General features: G+C 41.6%; 1 protein-coding gene across 2 annotated transcripts in view; it reads right to left on the reverse strand.

Moving 5' to 3' along the window:
- LOC124876730 (replication protein A 70 kDa DNA-binding subunit-like) overlaps nucleotides 1-21,784 on the reverse strand; it is a 56,176-nt gene that overhangs the window by 24,353 nt on the left and 10,039 nt on the right. For both annotated transcript variants that reach the window (XM_047379715.1, XM_047379716.1), the window contains exons 7-12: nucleotides 19,740-20,058; nucleotides 15,403-15,505; nucleotides 15,240-15,308; nucleotides 7,935-8,127; nucleotides 3,855-3,991; nucleotides 3,186-3,334 (exon numbers count right to left, since the gene is read on the reverse strand). In XM_047379715.1, the coding sequence (XP_047235671.1) occupies nucleotides 3,186-3,334; nucleotides 3,855-3,991; nucleotides 7,935-8,127; nucleotides 15,240-15,308; nucleotides 15,403-15,505; nucleotides 19,740-20,058 (970 nt within the window). The remainder of the gene's footprint in view (nucleotides 1-3,185; nucleotides 3,335-3,854; nucleotides 3,992-7,934; nucleotides 8,128-15,239; nucleotides 15,309-15,402; nucleotides 15,506-19,739; nucleotides 20,059-21,784) is intronic.

Below are 21,784 nucleotides of genomic sequence, written 5' to 3' on the forward strand. Positions count from 1 at the left end.
TGACAGGCTTCCAGGAAAGGTATTGAAATATTCAGCTAGAATTAAGCCATAAGCTTGTTTATGGTTACACAAGTCCAACCCACTAAGGGACATTTACCGTATATTAGTTACCATATATTAGTGTATAAATTAAATATTACTCTTTCCATGTGCGGATTAGAGAAGATCCATAATAATATCAAACTGATACAAAATCTTTGGAGTACAATGCTTCCTCCAGAAAAAAAAAAAAGAATTCAAAAAAAAAAAAAAAATGGGCCCTAACTAATGAAATTCATACTAATGAGTGCATGTAAACTTCTGGAACATCAGTCGATAAAATAGATCACATGTGCTTTAACTATTCATAACAAACACATCCCCCTCGATCCCAGAAGTAATTCAATTACACAGAACAAAACAAACATCAGTTGTTTGTTAATATCCGATATGATACAAAACCAGTGCAAAGTAAATCTAGAATAAGTGCTTTGTTAAAAGACTTTAAATATCTTTCTACCAGAAAACTGCATTTCACAAGTCACTTGTTTGTGTCAGTATCTGAAAACTCCCTTATTTCCATATCTTATTCCCCATCAGATGATTACCTTGATTTGATCTGACACGGATGTCTAACATCCATAGATGTATCCCCAGATAAGTCAGCTTTCATGCTTCTATTATATGTTATAACCCCTTATGCAAAACATGTTCATTATTTTGTGTATGCCTTATATCTGTTAATTTCTCTTCCTTTTTATTATTCTATCTAAACACTTAATGCCTGAGTGAGATTGTTCTTCTGTGTTCAGGCTAAGCAGCCTAATCAAAGCATGCTACAGATTCATCAGTTTCCTTCATTTATGCAAACAAGCCTTGCCCAAAACATAAAAATAGCTCCACATTGCAACGGGAAAATCAAATCAAGACATACACCCGGTCTTTGTAAAGTGTGCAGCTAAATGCTAAAAAGAGAACCAAATAGCAGTACAGATCAGGGAGGAAAGTCAGGGCTGAGAGAATGAATGAAAGCTCCAAAAAGTCCCATTAAGACCTTTGATTGTCAGGATAAATAAAGCCTAAATGACCAAAGTTATTGTTCAGTTTTTAGTGAAGCGGAAGAAATACTAAAGGACAAAAGCAAATCAAATGCTTCTGCTAAGTAACAAAAACCTTTATTAGCCCGTTTTCTTAGCCTCCTTGTGCTTGGGAACTGCTTTAAGTAAATCACGAGCACATTAACATGCACACTAAAGCATTGTTATGTATATGTATACACACACACACACACACACACACACACACACACACACACACACACACACACACACACACACACACACAAAAGACAAATGCATTTATTTATTTTTCCTGTGGCCAGAATTAGGAACAGTCTTAATGAGTGAATGAGTCATAACTCAAAAATCCCTCCACAGGAGCTGCTAATAGGAATCCAGTTTGATCCTGCTCAATGGGCTTTAGAGCACAGGCGGCAGCAGTTCAGAGCTGGAATCCAGGAATAAATATAAGCTTCTCCTATTCCATCAATCCAACCCCACTGAGACTGAGGTGACACAAACCAACTGTCTCCGGATACCTAACAATCAGGGTTTTTGCACCTCCGTTTGCTTATTACCATCTGTGTATGAGAGATGGTTCTTGGTCTGGCAATGACATCCGATTTTATAAACACAGACAACACAGCAGAAAACACAAATTAGTACACGTCTTGAACCAGTTTTCACGAACCTTTAACCTGTTTCACAAATTGTGAAGTTACAAACATTGGATGGGATTTTATGTTATAGGCAAACTAGTGCAAAAATTTATACAAATAAACTAAAAACTGTGGCATGCATTTGCACTCAGCCTCCTAAGATCCAGTGCAACCAGTTACCAAGTCACCTAAAGAGTCCCCAACTGGTTTTAATATAATCTCAGTCTAAATAAATGTTCTTTGAAGACTTCGAGGTTTTTTAAAGAACATCAGTAACAAAAAAGCATCATGAAGACCAAGAAACACGACAGACAGGTCAGGCATAAAGTTGTGAAGTTTGAAGCTAGGGCCATTCAACTTATTATCCCAAGCTTTGAACATCTCACAGTGCATTGTTCAATCAATTATCTACAAATGGTAAAAGTATGAGACAAGTGCAAACTGACGAGGACCAAAACTGACAGAAAATCAACAAAGAGTTCCTTGGTAATTCTGGAGGAGCCGCAGACATCCACAGCTCAGGTCGGTTAATCTGTAGACACGAAAATAGTTAGTTATGCCCTCTGTAAATCTAGCCTTGATGGAAGCGTGGAAAGAAGAAAGCCATCACTGAAAGAACCTCCCATTTGCAGTTCCCACATACAAAACAAGTGAAAGACGGTGCTCTGGTTAGATGAGACAAAGATTTAACTCTGTGGCCTGCATGTAAAGTGGCCAGTGGCAGAAAAATATAACTGCACATCACCCTGGACAAACCTTTGCCACCTGTGAAGCATCGTAGTGGCAGCACCATGATGCAGTGACTGTTTTGTTCCTCAGGGAGAGGGAAGGTGGTATGAGTTGATGAGAAGATGGGATGGGGCTAAATGTAGGGCAATAATAGAAGAAAGCTAGTCAGAGGCAACAAAAGACTTGAGACTGGGTCAGAGGTTTACCTCCTAAGATGACAATGACCCTAAACGTGAAGCAAACAGTCAAAATCCAGACCATAATCTAGTAAAAATTTGTGGCATGACTTGTCATCTCATATGGCAGATTGAGCTATTTTCCAAACAAAATGGGCAAAAAAGTAAAATGTCTAGAAGTGCAAATCGGATGGACATACTTCACAAGACTTGCAACTGTGAAAGGTGGTTCTACAAAGCAATGATCCAGGAGGGCTGAATACAAATGCAGAACACACTGTCATTTGTCAACAAAAAAAAAGAAAAACATTTAAGGCCAGCGGATAAACAGCTATGAGCTACTATGCGTTGGTCAATCACAAAAATCGCAATAAAACCCATTGAAGCTTGTAGTTGTAACAAGGTGAAATGTGTGGTACTTCAAGGATTATGAATAGTTTTGTAGGAGGACATTTCTGTCTGGTTATACACATCTTGTCTTGTGCAGAGTCTGTGACAGAGAATTAGGAAGGCTGCAATTTGTGGACAGTTCTGTATGTGATAATCAGCGTGTGTGATTGTCAGTGTACATCAGTGTGACTCACCAAGCCCTGAGCCTGAAGGCTTCGGGTATATCTGGATTGACCATGATTGTTGAACTGAACAAAACTGAGAGAGATCTGCCCCCAAAATCAGACAAGCGAGCTCCTTTGATGGCAACAACAGGCTGTCCTGAGTCGTCAAACTTCTCCGCCTTGGGAAGAAACAGAAAAAGAAACAGAAGAAGACTGATAAAATGGAGAGGCTTTTGAGAGAGAGAAAAACCGCAAGGTCTTACATGTTAATCTGTGGCTGAAACCTTTAGCCACTGAAATGTAAGATCAGCAAAAGTTTACTTTAATAATTAGACAAACTACAAGTTAATTTTAAAGTAATTTCCAGACTTTGGTAAGGAGGATGGATTAGCTTGGGCTGATCTAATAAGCTTGGAGAAGAATGGTGTCATTTTAGCCCCATGTCTTAAATCAGAGTGTCTGTTCCAACACAGCACTGAAGGTCACAAGAGTGATTTAAACGATCCAACAGCCCAGAAAAGCAAGTCAAAGCACTTTGTATGCAAGACCAACCACACAGACGCCACCACAGATGCATGAACACATGGGCCCCTTCAGAAACCCATTTAATTACAGTTTGCTCAATGTGTTTTTATGATGCATTATAAATCCAGTCATGGATGCATACAGAAAAGCAGGGAGGGAGATTAAAGCTCTTACCTCTTCTCCCCACAGTGTGACTGTCACCACTTTGCCACTGGTGTCTATTAGGTTGATGGCCCTCTTGGAGACTTCTCTGCTGGCCTTAGTGGTGATACGGGACACACTATCTGCACTCTTGCACACTCCAATTACATCTAAAGGCAAGCAAAGGATGATACCAAATCTCTTGTCGACATATAGCTCATGAACACAGGGAGGCATATACTGTGATGTTTACATACATTACTAATCAACATCAGTGTCATTCATTTTGAGCTTTTAATGATCCAATCGAAATGTCCTTTCTCTAACGTGAAATGGTTATACATTAACTTCAAAAAATTTTAGGAACTACCAGTTTGGTGCAATTTTTTAAAGATTTATTTGGTGCCACTAATGACTTTTTTTTGTTGTTTTTTGAAAGTAAGCAGACAGGAAGCGGAGTGGAGAGAGGGGGAAGACTTGCAGCAGAGGTCGCGGGGGTCAGAACACGAACCCATGACAGCTGCGTCTAGGACTGAAGCGTCCATATATGAGTTGCACGCTCTACAGCTATATCACACATCGCGCCAATGGCTGGATATTTAACTACTCTTATCAGAATTTGGAGGAGCTCAAATATGTTGGTGGGTTATCTGCAAAAGATTCTACTTTTAACTTCACTCAGAATAATGAATGATGTTAAAGTCTGAGCCATTTAAGAAGCTTAAGTTTAGACTTTTTTTTCCTATTAAAAAACGTGTTTTGGTGTTGTTCTAGGTTGCTTAGAGACAACCTAGGAAACCAAGGACTCAAACCGATCATAAACTGGAGGAAGATAGAACACCAGTGTTGGGTCCAGCGTCAAACCAGTTTAACATCAATTGTGTCTGCTTCAAATTCGACTCCTCTAAGCAGGATTCAAATTTGCAGCTTCAAACGTTCTCTAGAGGAAAGATATGACAGACAAAACAAAATTGAACTATTCAGAAGAAAACAAAATTGCAAATTTAGAGGTCAAGCTACGTATTTCAAACTTTAGAAAACCAGTGCCAGTTGTCAAGCATGGTGGTAATAGTATCATGCTACGGGTTTGTTTTGTTGCCAGTGACTTTGTTTGTTGCACAAAGTAGATGGAATAATGAAGGAGAAGAACTGCTTCTAAATTATTGAATCTAAGCACAATTAACTGCTAGATGGTGGAAACCAGGATGGTGTTCAAGCAAGACAATGATTACAAACAAATCAAAACCTATGCACCCAGATTTTGTTTAAAAATCCAGAAAGTTGAAGCAATCTGTTCGAATGCATATTTAAAAGTCAGAAATTAATGTAATATTCACGCTGATGATCTGTGTTGTGTGTCAACTTCTGACCAGCACTCTAGGAGCACAATTTGCTTTTAAATGGGTGAACATGGAAGGAAAGCTTTTGAACTAAATTGTCCCCAGGTTATACTTTAACTGACGTTGTTGTAAGCAGAGAAGATCAAGGAAAGGTGAGCTAGCTGACACCCGTCTGATCCCATAAAATATAAGGAGAACTGACATTAATGTCACAACAGACTGGCTAAATCTCTTGCTCCTTATTCCAAATCACAACAAATGAAGTCATTTCTTATTCATGTTTTCTGTCATGTTCAAGGCTTTAACACTTCATTCAGGATTACGCTGCTGAAGAGCAGAGGCAGCTGCGCTCCAATTCTGCAGAGGACCTTACTCTAGAATGCACAACAGCAAAATTCAATTCAATTTGTAAAGAGCTCATCATAAATCAAAGAGGAATGTCACAAGGTTACTAAAAATAAAATGAGACAGTGTGCAGTCACTACACCAGTAAGCTTTTCTCAGATTTTCTTTCATTTAACTCAATTGTTTTATGAGTTGCAACTCATTTTTATTCATATGACACAAGAACAAATCAATCACGTTTTATAAACCACAAATGTCAGACTCCTCTTAGGTTTTCTTTTTAACACATTTATGTTTAAAATTAATCCATAATTTAGAATAAAAAGAGTCTAAACTTGCTCCTTAACTATGCTCATAATTAGCAAACAAATAAACCATATTGCATTTGCCTTCTTCCTTTAACTTGTTCTGACACAAAAATCCTAAAACTGGTTTTGCAAATCACCCATTTGTTCATTCTGCACTTTCCATTAACCTTTTTCTAAATTCTTGCCCACTTCTCCATCCCTCCCGTTTGCTCTCCGTCAGTGTTCTCTCAGCCCCGCTTAATTCCATTATGATTGAAACGATGTCACCCACCTATGAACTCCATTATCACAACAGGAACAGGCTGACAGTTCTCATTACTATGTTATAATCCCCTATTTAACAAAAGGCATAGAGTGGGGAGGATCAGCAAGGGAAAATGGAGAGACGACAGCTTAGGACGTGTAACACTGGTCCTCCATAACCAACGCAAAAGTGTTCCTTTGCCTAAACTCTTCAGTGGATCTCTAAGATGGGCACTGAAATGATGTAATTCCCTACATTACTTTGAGCTAGCATTGATGTATGTGGTGGTCTTGTAATTCTACCAAGTTGAAACAAATCCGGCATGGAAGTCATATAAATAGATACAAATAAGGTTAACATAAATTAAACTGTCGAAACCATCTGAAAAATACTGATAAGGAGCATCGTCAAACAAGATGCTAAAGCAGGTATATGGTTACCAGTTTCATTGGTAACCATGACAACTCTTGACGGATGGTATTAATATCAATGTCAATTTAAAATAAATTGTTATTAAACCATATCTGATTAAAGCACAAGTACAACATAAACAAAATGGTGCCGTAGACACGAGCAGAAGGCAGTAAAAGCAAAGCTGGGGTATTTCCACAAGCAAACAGCATTCAGTCTTAAACTTAGCTGTAATCTGGCCTTCATAACTGCACAGGGATAGGCTTTGTAGATGTTTTTGTCCTCACTACATGCAGAAGGAAACCATACAAGTACTCCTCCATCTCCCAAATATTTTTAGTTGGCTGTAGATATGCTATGCACAATTTTCAGTAGGGAGTTCTGAGGAAACAGTGGACTAAGCCTGAACATTTGAACAAGCACACCTTACAGGTACCCTCCCCTTGCTCTCTGCTGTGCTACAGCTCCTCGCCCACAATGGAACCTGCTGTGAACACAAAGGCCAGTAAGCAGGGCCACTGATGACAACCGATAAACAGCTATGGTACATTCACTGGTAGCAACGAAACATCAACAATATGCCTTACATTGACTACACACTTGGTCCTCAAACCATTAGCACAGCTGCAGCACACCGGCAATCCTTGAGCAACGGTATGCCTTGTGTGGGGGAGGGGTGTGAGCAGTGTATACACTAACGTGACTGACACTGCTAAGACATTCTTCCTGGCTCTGATTGGTTGTTTCTGACCAGGAGTGGTGTATTTCTGGAAAAGGCAGTAGGACCACTGGGGGGAGTTAAGATGAGCTTCATTTCTTCACAGATAATATGTCTCATATTGTACTGTCAGGACATAGTGACAGTTTTAACAAATATATATAAAATACAATTTACAAAAGCCACCTATTGCAGCTTTAAACATTCAGTCAATCAACTGAATAAAAGCGGAAATTCCTCTGGCTGGAAAAAGAAGTAAATTGTGTTAAATTCCCATTGAAAACTACCGTAAACTCAAACTTGATTTGTTTGGTCATCCGTTGTTCCATTAGGAATAAAACTCATCATGAAGCAGGGTTCGTAAAAAGGTGTCAACGCCATCATTATGCCAGGAGCAGAATGGATGAAAAAAGAAAAATTAAAGTGCTGCCACTGGTTAAAAAAGTCCTAAACTAAAAAGAACAGAGAACTGAATGTACTTTGTAATCATTCTTAATTCCCTATTAGAACTTTACAGGTTAATGAATAAACTCATACAGAAGACAATTACCTTAAGTTGTTAATCATCAAAATACTAAATAAAATAAAAAAACTTGAAATAAATTATTTCACTATATTTCATATGTTGATATCATATTTAGTAGACATTTAGAGCAATTACTAGTCAGTCTACATTTGAGAGTTAAAAAATAAAACAGAAAATATTGGTAACTGTTTTAGGCTGGATTTATAAACATTGTCTCTTACCAATGATGGCATCTTTGTCACGGTTTTCCAGTTCCTCAATGGGCACAAAGTCACACTGCACTGTTGGGATGCCCGGGCTGTCCTCACAAGGCACAATGGATGAATAAGCATTGAGGGTCATCTCGTAGTCGTTCTTCAACGTTGTATACTGTTTGTTGGCTACCTTCAGAGTACCTTTTGAGATGTAGTATACCTAGAGGAAACAAAAAGGGTCAGCAAAATGAAATAGCATTATAAAATCCGACTTAATCAAGCAAATTGAGGCAACAATGAGAGACTGACAGATCAAGCCTGCAAAGGAAATTTACTCTACAAAACAGCCTCTGTTCAGGCAAAACTTCCTAATAAGAATTGAAAAACCTTCAGGTCAAACTGACGCTCAGTGTCCCTATCAGCCCCATCACTTTTCTAATTCACCAGAAAATAAGCAGCAGTTGAGAGCGACTCTGCTTAACAGCATAATTTAAACTCAATCTGCTAGGCAGTCTTTTTCATTTACTCTCCCAAGGCTCAAATATCCCACCTCTCTCTCTGCTTCTGGGTTTGTTTCTCAGACTCTTTCCTTTCCTTCACTCCTTCCTGCCTTTCCTTCCATTTTTATTTAGCACACATACATAGAGCAAGAAACTTCTGTTAGCAGCATCCTGACTGCTCCAAGCCACTCGCACACTCCAGCTTGGTCTGTCAATACTCTGATCATGGAAGAAAAAAGGACCACTCCTTTTTTATCTTTGGAGGGCAGAGGTCACAAATTGGATCCAGGTCTACGTGCGGAATCGTTGTTAGAGGCTGATACCCGAGTCAGTCAGACAATCAAAATATTGACCAGGGTTAATTGGTGTAATTAGTGGTTAAGTACCATAAATTGTGCTGCCTGCCTTTTAGATGTTGGTAATTCAACAGGTATACAGCAATGCAAATAGCCTGATCTTTATGGTGAAAGAACATTACTGAGCGTCATATGCTGCTTACTCTTCTCCCTTTTTTCATTTTAAGATTTGTTTGGCACTGGTGGCATTCATTTATAGACTGGCAATCAAACCCAGGACAGTCGTGTCGAAGAATAAGGCCTGTGCAAATGCCTGCAGTACATACTGAGCCACACAGCCCCCCTTACACTTTTTATTATTGTATAAATAGAATTACCCAATCTGATATTTCACTTGTCTATTTAACTTCCTGAATTAAGTAACGTTGAGGATAATTTATCAGCAGTTTAAGCATTATGTAGGTGCGTCTAAATTGGAATTTCACTGAAAAGTACATTCGTTCGTTCGTCGTCTTCCGCTTATCCAGGACCGGGTCGCGGGGGCAGCAGACTCAGCAGAGACGCCCAGACGTCCCTCTCTCCAGACACCTCCTCCAGCTCCTCCTGGGGGAGCCCAAGGCGTTCCCAGGCCAGCCGAGAGACATAGTCCCTCCAGCGTGTCCTGGGCCGTCCCCTGGGCCTCCTCCCGGTGGGACGTGCCTGGAACACCTCCCGAGGAAGGCGTCCAGGAGGCATCCGGTAAAGATGCCCGAGCCACCTCAACTGGCTCCTCTCGATGTGGAGGAGCAGCGGCTCTACTCCGAGCTCCTCCCGGATGGCCGAGCTCCTCACCCTATCTCTAAGGGAGTGCCCGGCCACCCTACGGAAGAAGCTCATTTCAGCCGCTTGTATCCGTGATCTCGTTCTTTCGGTCATGACCCAAAGTTCATGGCCATAGGTGAGGGTAGGAACGTAGACCGACCAGTAAATTGAGAGCTTTGCTTTTCGGCTCAGCTCTCTCTTCACCACAATGGACCGGCACAGCGCCCCCATTACTGTGGCAGCTGCACCGATCCGTCTGTCGATCTCCCGCTCCATTCTTCCCTCACTCGTGAACAAGACCCCGAGATACTTAAACTCCTCCACTTGAGGCAGGAACTCGCCTCCAACCTGAAGAGGACAAGCCACCCTTTTCCGGTCGAGTACCATGGCCTCGGACTTGGAGGAGCTGATCCTCATCCCAGCCGCTTCACACTCGGCTGCGAACCGCCACAGCGCATGCTGTAGGTCTTGGCTAGAGGGGGCCAGCAGGACCACGTCATCCGCAAAAAGAAGAGACGAAATCCACTGGTCCCCAAACCAGAACCCCTCCGGCCCTTGGCTGCGTCTAGAAATCCTGTCCATAAAAGTTATGAACAGGACCGGCGACAAAGGGCAGCCCTGCCGGAGTCCAACATGCACTGGGAACAGGTCCGACTTAGTGCCGGCAATGCGGACCAAACTCCTGCTCCGCTCGTACAGGGACCGGACGGCCCCTAATAAAGGGCCCCCGATTCCATACTCCTGGAGCACCCCCCACAGGGCATCACGAGGGACACAGTCGAATGCCTTCTCCAGGTCTACAAAACACATGTGAACCGGTTGGGCAAACTCCCATGAACCCTCGAGCACCCTGTAGAGGGTATAGAGCTGGTCCAGTGTTCCACGGCTGGGACGAAAACCACACTGTTCCTCCTGAACCCGAGGTTCGACTATCGGTCGGACTCTCCTCTCCAATACCCTGGCGTAGGCCTTACCAGGGAGGCTGAGGAGTGTGATCCCCCTGTAGTTGGAACACACCCTCCGGTCCCCCTTCTTATAAAGGGGGACCACCACCCCAGTCTCCCAGTCCAGAGGCACTGTCCCCGACCGCCACGCAATGTTGAAGAGGCGTGTCAACCATGACAGCCCTACAACATCCAGACACTTGAGGTACTCAGGGCGGATCTCATCCACCCCCGAAGCCTTGCCACCACGGAGCTTTTTAACCACCTCGGTGACTTCAGCCTGGGTGATGAAAGAGTCCAACCCCGAGTCCCCAGCCTCTGTTTCCACCACGGAATGCGTGATGGCAGGATTGAGGAGATCCTCGAAGTACTCCTTCCACCGCCCGATAATGTCCTCAGTCGAGGTCAGCAGTCTCCCGCCCCCACTATAAACAGTGTTGGCAAAGCACTGCTTCCCCCTCCTGAGGCGCCGGACGGTTTGCCAGAATCGCTTCGAGGCCAACCGGTAGTCCTTCTCCATGGCCTCACCGAACCCTTCCCAGGCCCGAGTTTTTGCCTCTGCCACAGCCCGGGCCGCAGCACGCTTGGCCTCATGGTACCCGTCAGCCGCCTCAGGAGTCCCACAAGCCAACCACAGCCGATAGGACTCCTTCTTCAGCTTAACAGCATCCCTTACTGCCGGTGTCCACCACCGGGTTCTGGGATTGCCGCCACGACAGGCACCGCAGACCTTACGGCCGCAGCTATGGGCAGCAGCATCGACAATAGATGCAGAGAACATGGTCCACTCGGACTCTATGTCTCCAACATCCCCCGGGATCTGGTCGAAGCTCTCCCGGAGGTGGGAGTTGAATACATCCCTGACCGAGGGCTCCGCCAGGCGTTCCCAGCAGACCCTCACTATGCGCTTGGGCCTGCCAAGTCTGTCTGGCTTTCTCCTCCTCCAGCGGATCCAACTCACCACCAGGTGATGATCAGTGGACAGCTCAGCCCCTCTCTTCACCCGAGTGTCCAAAACATGCGGCCGAAGGTCTGATGATACGACAACAAAGTCGATCATCGACCTCCTGCCTAGGGTGTCTTGGTGCCAAGTGCACTGATGGACACCCTTATGTTTGAACATGGTGTTCGTTATGGACAATCTGAGACTAGCACAGAAGTCCAATAACAAAACACCACTCGGATTCAGATCGGGGAGGCCATTCCTCCCGATCACGCCTCTCCAGGTGTCACTGTCGTTCCCCACGTGGGCGTTGAAGTCCCCCAGCAGAATAATGGAGTCCCCGGGAGGGGCACTATCCAGCACCCCCGACAGGGACGCCAAGAAGGCAGGGTACTCTGCACTACCACTCGGCCCGTAGGCTGAAATGATAGTCAGAGACCTCTCCCCAACCCGAAGGCGCAGGGATACAACCCTCTCATCCACTGGGGTAAACCCCAACACGAGACGGCTGAGCTGGGGGGCAACAAGCAAACCCACACCAGCCCGCCGCCTCTCCCCGTGGGCCACTCCAGAGTAGAAGAGAGTCCAACCCCTCTCAAGGAGATGGGTTCCAGAGCCGAGGCGAGCCCGACTATTTCTAGTCGATATCTCTCGACCTCCCGCACAAGCTCAGGCTCCTTCCCCCCCAGCGAGGTGACATTCCACATCCCTAGAGCCAGCCTAAGCATCCGGGGATCGGGTTGTTGAGGTCTCCACCTTCGTCCGCCACCCAATCCTCTTTGCACCGGTCCCTCACGGTTCCCCCTGCAGGTGGTGGGCCCACTGGGGGATGGCCTCGCGTCTCTCGTTCGGGCTTGGCCCGGCCGGGTCCCGCGAGGAGCAACCCGGCCACCAGGCGCTCTCCGATGAGTCCCGACCCCAGGCCTGGCTCCAGGGTGGGACCCCGGCTCCGCCGTACCGGGCGACGTCACGTGCCTCGATATTGTGTTCTTCATGAGGGGTTCTTGAACCATTCTTTGTCTGACCCATCACCTAGAACCTGTTTGCCATGGGAGACCCTACCAGGGGCATTTAGGCCCCAGACAACATAGCCTCATAGGATCATTTGAGCACTCAAACCCCTCCACCACGTTAAGGTGACGGTTTAGTAATTCAATTCAAACAGTCAAACTTGTATGTAAATGTGATGTATATGTGATTATTTAGTATAATTTTGATGATGATGGCTTCTAGCTAAAAAAAACAAAAAAAACATGAGAACTCCTAAAAATCAAGTTTGGGTTTTCCCTTAGATAGGTTTTTTATTCCCGAAGGACAGCTCTCCTCACTTTAGGGTTAATAAAAAACAGTGGACCAACACCAGCAGGTGACATGGCTCCACAAGTCATCATTGACTGTGGAAACTTCACCACTGAATGTCAAGCAATGCAGATTCTGTGCCTCTAACCCCCTTCTCAATCTCCTGTCAGACTCTGGGACTTCGAATATCAACTTTGAATATCAAATGAAAAACTTTACTTTTATCTGAAAAAGAGAACCATAGAGCAACAGTCCAGCCCCTTTTCTCATGATTCCATTTAATATGCTTCTGATTCTGGTGTGAATGTTTTAAAGTAAGGGTTTGATATAGTTGTAGTCCAGATTCTGGATATTTCTGTGTGGTGGTTCTTGAAGCTCTTCATAGAGCCACAGTCCATGCTGTATGCATCTTCCTCAAACTTTCTAATAGGCTTGGCTTCACAATCCTCATGTGGCTACTGTGTTGCTTGTTCACCCTTTCTACCACACTTTTTCCCTCCACTTAACTTCCCATTGATGTGCATAGTTAAGTCAGATGTCTTCCCTTTGATTGTGTAGGCTGACATTGTAGAACTTGTAGGAAACTGCATTTTGGATATTCATTTGCTGTAAGATTTAACCTTCAAAATAAACCGAAATAAAAAAAATACATCGGTTGTATAAAGATTTTATAATATTGATTTTTGCTTTCTAATTATAATATTAATATATATTAGTTGTAATTAAAACATAAAAAACAAAATTTTTTGTTGCCATGAAGTAGGCTAATGATAACACCACAGATGTGTTTTATCATCATGTTGCAGGAGCCTGTTGCTACAATGCAACAAAAGGTCAACACATTGTACACGCTGGACGTTTATTTGCCTATTTCAGTTACTCAAATGCAACAAAATGACTGGTGTTTTTTGAAAGCGACTACCGACAGACATTGCAAGCAGTTTTATGTCTTGAAGGATGATCCGTCGGAGTCTATCTGCACTTCAAAGTGTAACAGAAAAGTCGAAGAGCTTAATGCAGAACTCACAATTTCCTTTAAAGGTGGCCCCCTTTTCTTATAAATCATAGGACAATCTAAAATGATTACCTCCAGCTAAATCTAGCCAGTTCAGAGGGCAGTAAAAGTTATGTAAGAGAAACTAGAGTTGGTGAACTTGTTTTTTTTGTATAGTACAATAGATGGCAATGCTTACTGTCACAAAGTCAAGAACCAACAAAATCTACCTGATAAGGATTCTGCAAACAAACGCTACAACCCAGGCTCTATAAAAACAACTGCTTTGTCAGAAAAAACTGGTCATTGTTGTGATTCCCCAAGTATATGCCTGGGAAAAAAAGAGGGTTGTAATGCAATAAGACTGTGTAGGTAGAGGCACATCTGTGACCTGAGTTACTTTTGGTATAGCTAATAACAAAAAAAAGAAAACAAAAACAAACAATGCCATGTAGTGCTTTCTCCCTGTAAATCAAAATGATGAACAAGGTCATAAAAGTTCAGACTTTATTGACAGGACATCCTTTGGTACTCCGTCCCACAACACAGAGGGTGTCAGAGGTCTGAGAGATCACACACACCCAGTTTGATAGTGAATGTTGTTAAGGTCAGCACTGATGCTGACATTCTCCGAAGGGAACTCTGTTTTATAGATATCATCATCCCTGTATGTGCAAGATGAAAAAGCTGCCGGTCTGCCTGTGTAAAAAAAAAAAAAAAAAAGAAGAAGACCTGTATCCAGGAAAAGAAAAAAGTTTGTTAATAATGCAGATCCAACTGGATCACAGTCAACAGGAGATTTTAGGTTGGTATTAATAAAACAATCCCGTAGACCATGTGTTTGTTCTGACAAAATGATGAATCACACAGATTTCTATTCAGAAAGAATTCTGGTAAAATGAATGTGCCAAGATGAAAATGATTGGCCAGTGTACTGTTAATTCAACTCCTTACTGATATTCCAGATGTAAAGGACAAACTACTGCAGGATCAGTGAGATAAAAGGGGTCTTTTAAAAGGCAGGTTATATACTGACCTGTAGTCGGTATATTACAGCAGACGGAAGTCAGCACAGCAACAGTTAGACATGTCAACAATAGAACTGGCAAAAGCTGAGCATAAATCAGCCATTTATCGTCTTCTTCCAGTAGAGTAGCACTCATATTGTCTGAGTGTCAAGAAGAGGCGAAAAGTGACAAAATGTTGCTATTTAAGGTTTTCTTAGAACTGCAATCAGCAACATTTTCCTAGATTCATAGATTTACTCAAATTTTTAACATGTAACTAAACATACAGTACCTCATTATCTAAAAGACCATTTGATAAAGAATTAAAATATTTCTGTAAACAGAATTATTTATTTGTTATTGACTAATGATGCAGGTTTCAAATTATCTAAAAAACACAAAAATCTCTGTGTGGAACTACGGGTTCTAAAAGTTCTTGCAACTCATGAACCAGTAAAGAGCAATACACTCAAAATGTAAAATGTTTGTATAACAAATTAAATACTTATCACTTAAAGAATTCATTTGGATAAGCAGGATGTGCTCACCTTGCCTTGCTCCACCAGAGAGAAAAACCTGTCCACTTCGTTGTTGAAGGCTGTGATCCTAATTTCTCCCTGTTGACCAGCAAGGCACATCGCATGGATAAAGCAAAAACACCACCATAAGTGAAGTACAGTAAGCAGACAATGTTAGGACCTTTCTACTCACACTCTCATCCACTATCTCAAAGGAGAAGAGCTTGCCGTCCCCTTTGGAGTTACTCCAGTTACGGATTTCAGTTTTCTTTGTGACTCTGGCTTTGATAGTCCACCTAGGGACAAACAGTACAAAGGCATCTGTGATGGCAGATCAGTATGTAGACAGTAGATGCTAATAGAGGGCACAATGTAGGTGGTTTTAGTTGAAGAACTGGCTCATCTTATCAAAATGATGCCACTAGGAAAACGTATCGACTTACACTTACAGAATTACTTTTACAGAAGAGCAATTAGTTCCCTCCCATAATAATTTATCAGGTTGGAGCTTAAAGAGACGGGGATATTTGACCATTTCTCTTTGGACAATGTTTCTTGTTTCAGGGTTGGCCAACCATACTCCTCAACAGCCGGTTCTGCATGTTTTAGGTGTTCCTTAGGTTCAGTACACTTAAATAAATGACTCATAAAGTGTCTGCAGAACTTTATATTATACTGAAGAATTAATTCAGCAATTAATTCAGCCATGTAAGGGCGAGGGCGTGTCTAAACATGAAAGATATCGGCTCCTGAGAACTACAGTGTGCCACCCCTGCTCTTAGGTTCTCTTTATTCAAAGGTTTTCTATAGGATTTATGTCTGAGGAGTGAGATGGTCATGGAAGAACATTGATTTTGTGTTTGGTGAAACATTTCTGTTTTTATTTGGCCATATGTTTTGAATCAATGTTCTGCTTAGAGAACCTATAATGACATTTTGGGGTTTTCTTGCAGAAACCAACAGATGTGTATTTAAATTTTCTAGCACTTCAAACTGCTTGTGGTAAAATCTACTTTAACAAGGTTTCCAGGGGCTTTGAAAGAGAAACAGGCCCACTGCATCACAAATCCTCCACCAAACTTGACAATAACCATTGGGTGGTTCCATATTTTCATCCCTTGTTTCACACTAGACTCATCTAGAGTCTTCATTGCTGGAAAAACTCAATCTGCCTCACCAGACCAAAGCTCAGTCACAAAGCTCAAACTTTTGTCGGCAGCCAATAAAAAATAGGGTAGGGGACTCGGCAACAGCTGCGAGCCAACTTTTTTTTTTTTTCTTTTACATTATTTGTAACTATACAACATTATTAACATAAATACACTGGGTATAATACAAACTACTAGCTAACTGATTACATAGTGATAAAAAAAATAATCAAGAGAGACACTCGGATATTCAAGACTAAAATAGAGTAAATAATTTAAGGCCTAATTGAAATAAAGCCGGAGGTGCCATATTGGGTATTGTAATACCTTTACCACACCAGTGAGGTGTGGTAATGGTGTGCACCAGAGTGCGGGAGATGTTGTAGGAAGAAGATCAACATGGCGATCTAAGCACCTCTAGTTTTCCAATTCCTGTACGCGCTCACACTCGCCATAGAGGAGCAAAAGATTTTGGGATGAAACGCACAACAGACGGAGTAGCTTCAATATAACTGCAACTCGGAAGTCCACCATTGTTGTTTTTTCACAGGTCAGGGACAGTGTTGCCAAGTCCACTTACTAAAAGCGATGTTGGGCTTGTCGCGGGTTGTGGTGTTTTGGGCTTGTTTTTGAACATGAAGTTACTTATTCGGGCTTGGGTTTCTTTCCGAGTGCAACCTCTTGATATTCTCCCAGCTCCCACGCCTGCCCAGGTTGACTCGCCACACCCCAGTCACAATCAGGCCAGAGCGCCGAGTGACAGGGAAATGAGTGATAAGACAGCATGACAATGAGTTGCAGTATGTGGACAAAATATGGGAAAAATATAAAATGTGCATTTTCTTTTTTTTTTAATGTTCAAATTTTTTTTCTGTTAACTGTGTTTACTGTCATTTTGCTGTTACGTATATATAGGCGGAAATCCTGGGTCTTATTCTACCAGGACGTACATCCGTGTCCACCCCTTCCATAAAGATTTCCCCCCAAAAATCATTGTGAACACACAATTGTTTTTACAGAATAATATAATGTTAAATAAAAGTACAACTAAAGCCATTTAAATTAAAAAAGAGAATGACTTCTAAAAAGTGGTTTGGTCCACATGCCTTTTCCAACAGGTGGGGCTACCTTCAGCTCCTCTCTACAGCTCCGTGTCCCAGTCAACCACAGGCTCACCTGATGAGGAAACTGCACCAATGTTGAGAATCCAGTAAGTCATTTATCACAGCACTTGTTCACTGAGAACAAGGTTGGAACGTGAGATGTGACATTTCTCCCGCTTTGTCCAAATTCTGCCTTTTTTTATCCGCTCGCTGGTTAAGCAACTAGACTAGCATGTGATGGTTAAAAATGCAAACGAGTATGGGCTGGGAGGAAGACAGGAAAATAGATGAGGAAAAAGAGGGGAGGAAATAAAGAGGCCAGATTTTTCAAAAACGTCTGTCAGGCTGTCAATGTCAGATATAATATTTTACTGACATTTTAGATTTGTTCCAAGAGAGATATCCAGATTTTGAAAAGCAATGAAGTATTTTTATTTAAGTTTGAGGTCAGAATTTTAAAGTTTTTAGTAGGCTAGTAGTTATCACATGATGTTCTGAACTGATGTTCAGTTTGACAGATATCTTATTTCTTTTAAAATTAAAGATTGTTTAATTTTGATTGTTAAAAAACTTGATACAAAACATTGTTCTGCTTCTTTGGGGAAAAAAATATTTATACTGTTTACAAATGGCCTTTGTTTTACGCAGTGTGGTGGGTTCCCATTGGGCCTGTTTTCATAGAGCTGGTTGCTTGTTTCTCTTGCGAAAACTGGCAACACTGGTCAGGGCATGCGTGTTGAGGGATAGGGGAGGGACGCTCGCCAGTTTGTAGCCAATTAAACGGTTATGGCTATCGACACGGAGCTGCTGCAGGGCATGGCTTTTGAACTTTTCCACTCTGGGAGCATGTTTCAAATGTAGTCTGTTTCGCAGACGGTTCGTGTGGACGAGACTCCCTATCCGACCAAGAAGTTTTGCGGACACTCTCAAACCCGGCTTCCTTTGGATGGAGCCTGTGATCCCTCAGCAGGCAGAATGAAGTGTCCCCAGATCCCCATTCTTTCAGTCGCGGAATAAAAACCAGTCTGTTCGTGTTAACACCTAGTCTTTTCAAAATCTGTGATGACAGAAGGTTGGAGAGTGTGTCTCCAGCTTTAAGGTCTCCCTAAAGTTTGACAAACTCCACATGTTTAGGCTTGTGATTGTATGGCAGAAAAGATTTTTCTCTTGCAGAAAGGCCAAATATAAATTTAGTCTAAATAAACTTGGATATTTATCCAACTTTATTCAAACATCCAGTTGCTTTAGGCTTTTCAACATTACTCTGTTTGGGTCAGTAGCTATTTTCCTGCTTATAAAGATCAACAGACATCTTTCTTGCCTAAATGGCATACAGTCTTTCCCATTTTGAATGGTAAGAGAGCTAAGCTAAGACACATCAATCCTGTGTGTCATATTTACAGAAACAGAAAGTCATTGGTTATTCCTAGAGACTGATTGAGATCATTTCAGTAACATTTGTTTTATAGGAATCCTTAAGGGTGGCAATAATTTTGAAGGGCATTGTATTACAAATACTTCAATTCATGTAGTTAAGCCTGTTTTTATGAATGTTAATGATTGAATGATTATGAAACACCTTACCTTCATATGAATGCAGACAGAATGTTTCAGTATTAACATATCATTAGTTGAATAAACAGATTTCAAAGGTCACATTTTAGATGAAGCACAACTAAACAAATTAAACACTACTGCACATTAAAGAATTCCAAGAAACTGCATATGTAAGTGTTTAAAGTTCAGAGAAAGAGAAAACAATTCTCTTTTCAAAGTTTAAACATGGTGTTTTACATCTACCAACGTCTGAATAAATTTAAAATATAGTTCTTGTTGTTTTCAACAACGCTCTGCAAAACGCTGCACTTTTTGCATCAGTGAGCTTTCTGACTACTGGGATAATTGTGCAGTGGAGGACATACACAACATAGCTTGCCCTGCGATTAAATTCCCTTTCATAAGAGCTTGATCCAGAGTGAGCACCATTTCCTGCTCACTATGGATAGGACTGCCACACCCAGCCTTATTGTGGTCAAAAGCTAAAGTTTGCTCCCAATGCTGTCAACTAACACCAGCAAAACATGGAGGAACAGCTATGCAGACGGCTATAAGAAGTGTAACTGTAATATGTCCAACGTTCTGTTATCACCTCCATGTCACATAGTTATGAAAATAGGAAGAAGTACTCGTAGGCCTGTGTTTTCCAACTGAGCAATACAGAATTTAAATTACAAACACAAGTCAATGGAAAACAGGGACATACTGACAGGTACACTTACTTGCTGGTGTAAGGGTTGAGGGTAGCAATCGGGATCGATTTTGGGATGGAACCTGGTAAACTGGTGGTGGCCTTCATAGGTGAGGTCTTCATGGGAGAGCCTTTCATGGGAGAGGTCTTCAGTGGTGAAACCATCATGGAAGAGCCTTTCATGGGAGAGGTCTTCATTGGTGAAACCATCATGGAAGAGCCTTTCATGGGAGAGGTCTTAATTGGTGAAACCATCATGGAAGAGCCTTTCATGGGAGAGGTCTTCATGGGTGAAACCATCATGGTAGAGGTCTTCATGGGAGCCTTTCCCATAAAACCTGTTCTCCAGTCTTGGGAAGAAAAAAAAAGTCAGTGGAAGACTAAAAATCTGAATTACCTCCAGACTTACTGACTCTGGTGAAAAGGTGTACCAAGTATCCTAAACGTTGACATATCTTATACTTGCAGTCAGATTAAAGAGAAGAGTATCTGTATACTTCTAGTTTGGAGCAATTTATTTTATATTTACATTTCAGTTAAACCTAAAGTGTAGAACAGCACAACATAAGTAACGCACAAACGTAGAAAATAACAACGTGAAGTGCTTTTAATATAATCTGTGTGCTAAAGTGAACTAGCTTCAAGTTAAACTGAAGTACAACTTGGGGCCCTTGACACAATGCTCTCTAAGAAGGTTCTCAGGAATCCAATCTATCCAATCCAACTTTATTTGTAGAGCACTACAAAACACTGCAGCGGACCAAAGTACTGTTATAGAGTCAAACTAAAACGTGGCTCACACAAGACAAAAATACTATTTAAAACAGAAATTAATTTAAAAAACAAGAAACAAAAAAAACAAGAAATGATAAACATAGTAAAAGACATAATATCATATACAACTGTAAAAGCTGTAGTTATCAAAGAAATAAAATGAAATAAGCACTTTTCAAAGTGTTGAAAGCCAAAGAAAATGATAAGTTTTACAAAGAGTTTTAAAAGCAGACAATGAAAAGGCCTGACTGAGATGAAGGTTCACTTTCTTGCACACTTTAGTAGCTGCTACACTGAGCTTAGGCCTAGTCTTGGGGACATTCAAGAGCAGCTAGTCAGCAGGTAGGTTTGTAAGAATGCAGCATCTCAGAAAGATAGAGTGGGACTAGGCCATTTAAAGATTTAAAAACAAAAGAATTATAAAATGGATCCCAAAAAGGAAAGGCAGCCACCAGAGTGAAGATAAAACAGGAGGAATGTGCTCGCTCTAAACAAGACAATCTTTTATATTCTACTGTATCAATGCAGCTGTTGAATCTAAAAGTTCAGGGATGACATTGCTAAAAACTAAAAATAAAAAAATAAAACGATTCAATGATGAGGAGAGTTTTAAAACCACAGTGAAAAACCTCAAGAATGCTATGCTCCTCAAGAAAGGTGAAATGACAATGCACCATCTTCTCAAGGGCTTTGGAGATAAAAGAAAGTTTAAAAATTGGCCTAAAATTAGTCAAATTTGTGGGATGCAGTCCAGGTTTTTTTAAATAGAGGTCATACCATAGCATTTTTAAAATGATCAGGGAGCACACCAGAAGACAGACTACTGTTGATAAGCTCAAGAGTCTCCTAGAGTACGGAAAAGCTCTTTAAAAAGTCAAGTCAAGGATCTCCAGGAGAACCTTTAGATGACTAATAATTTTCTGAAGAAACAGCAAAGTCACAGGTTCAAACAAAGACTACACAAGCAGGAACACATACTGAATGATGACAGCCATGACATGAAATTAAGGCCCTTATGGTTCTGACCTTTTCAATAATAAAGTGGAGAAAATTATTTAGAGAGCAGAGATGAACATTTGAAATGAAGCCTCCAATCTGTTCTACTTCCATTTGCTCTCAGCTCTTTGGCACTCAGGCCTGACACAGTGGGTTTTATTCAACCAGGGCTCAGATTTAGGTTTAGCCCATCTGGTCTTAAAAGGAGCAAGTGTCCATAAGAAACTGGCAAGTAGAGTGAAACCATGAGCTAGGTTTCTGCAGAACTGTTTCTTTCCTGAGGAAAGAAGAAGAAACAGGCCCATA

The sequence above is a fragment of the Girardinichthys multiradiatus genome, chromosome 11 (genome assembly GCF_021462225.1).
Source record: "Girardinichthys multiradiatus isolate DD_20200921_A chromosome 11, DD_fGirMul_XY1, whole genome shotgun sequence".
Classification (NCBI taxonomy): domain Eukaryota; kingdom Metazoa; phylum Chordata; class Actinopteri; order Cyprinodontiformes; family Goodeidae; genus Girardinichthys; species Girardinichthys multiradiatus.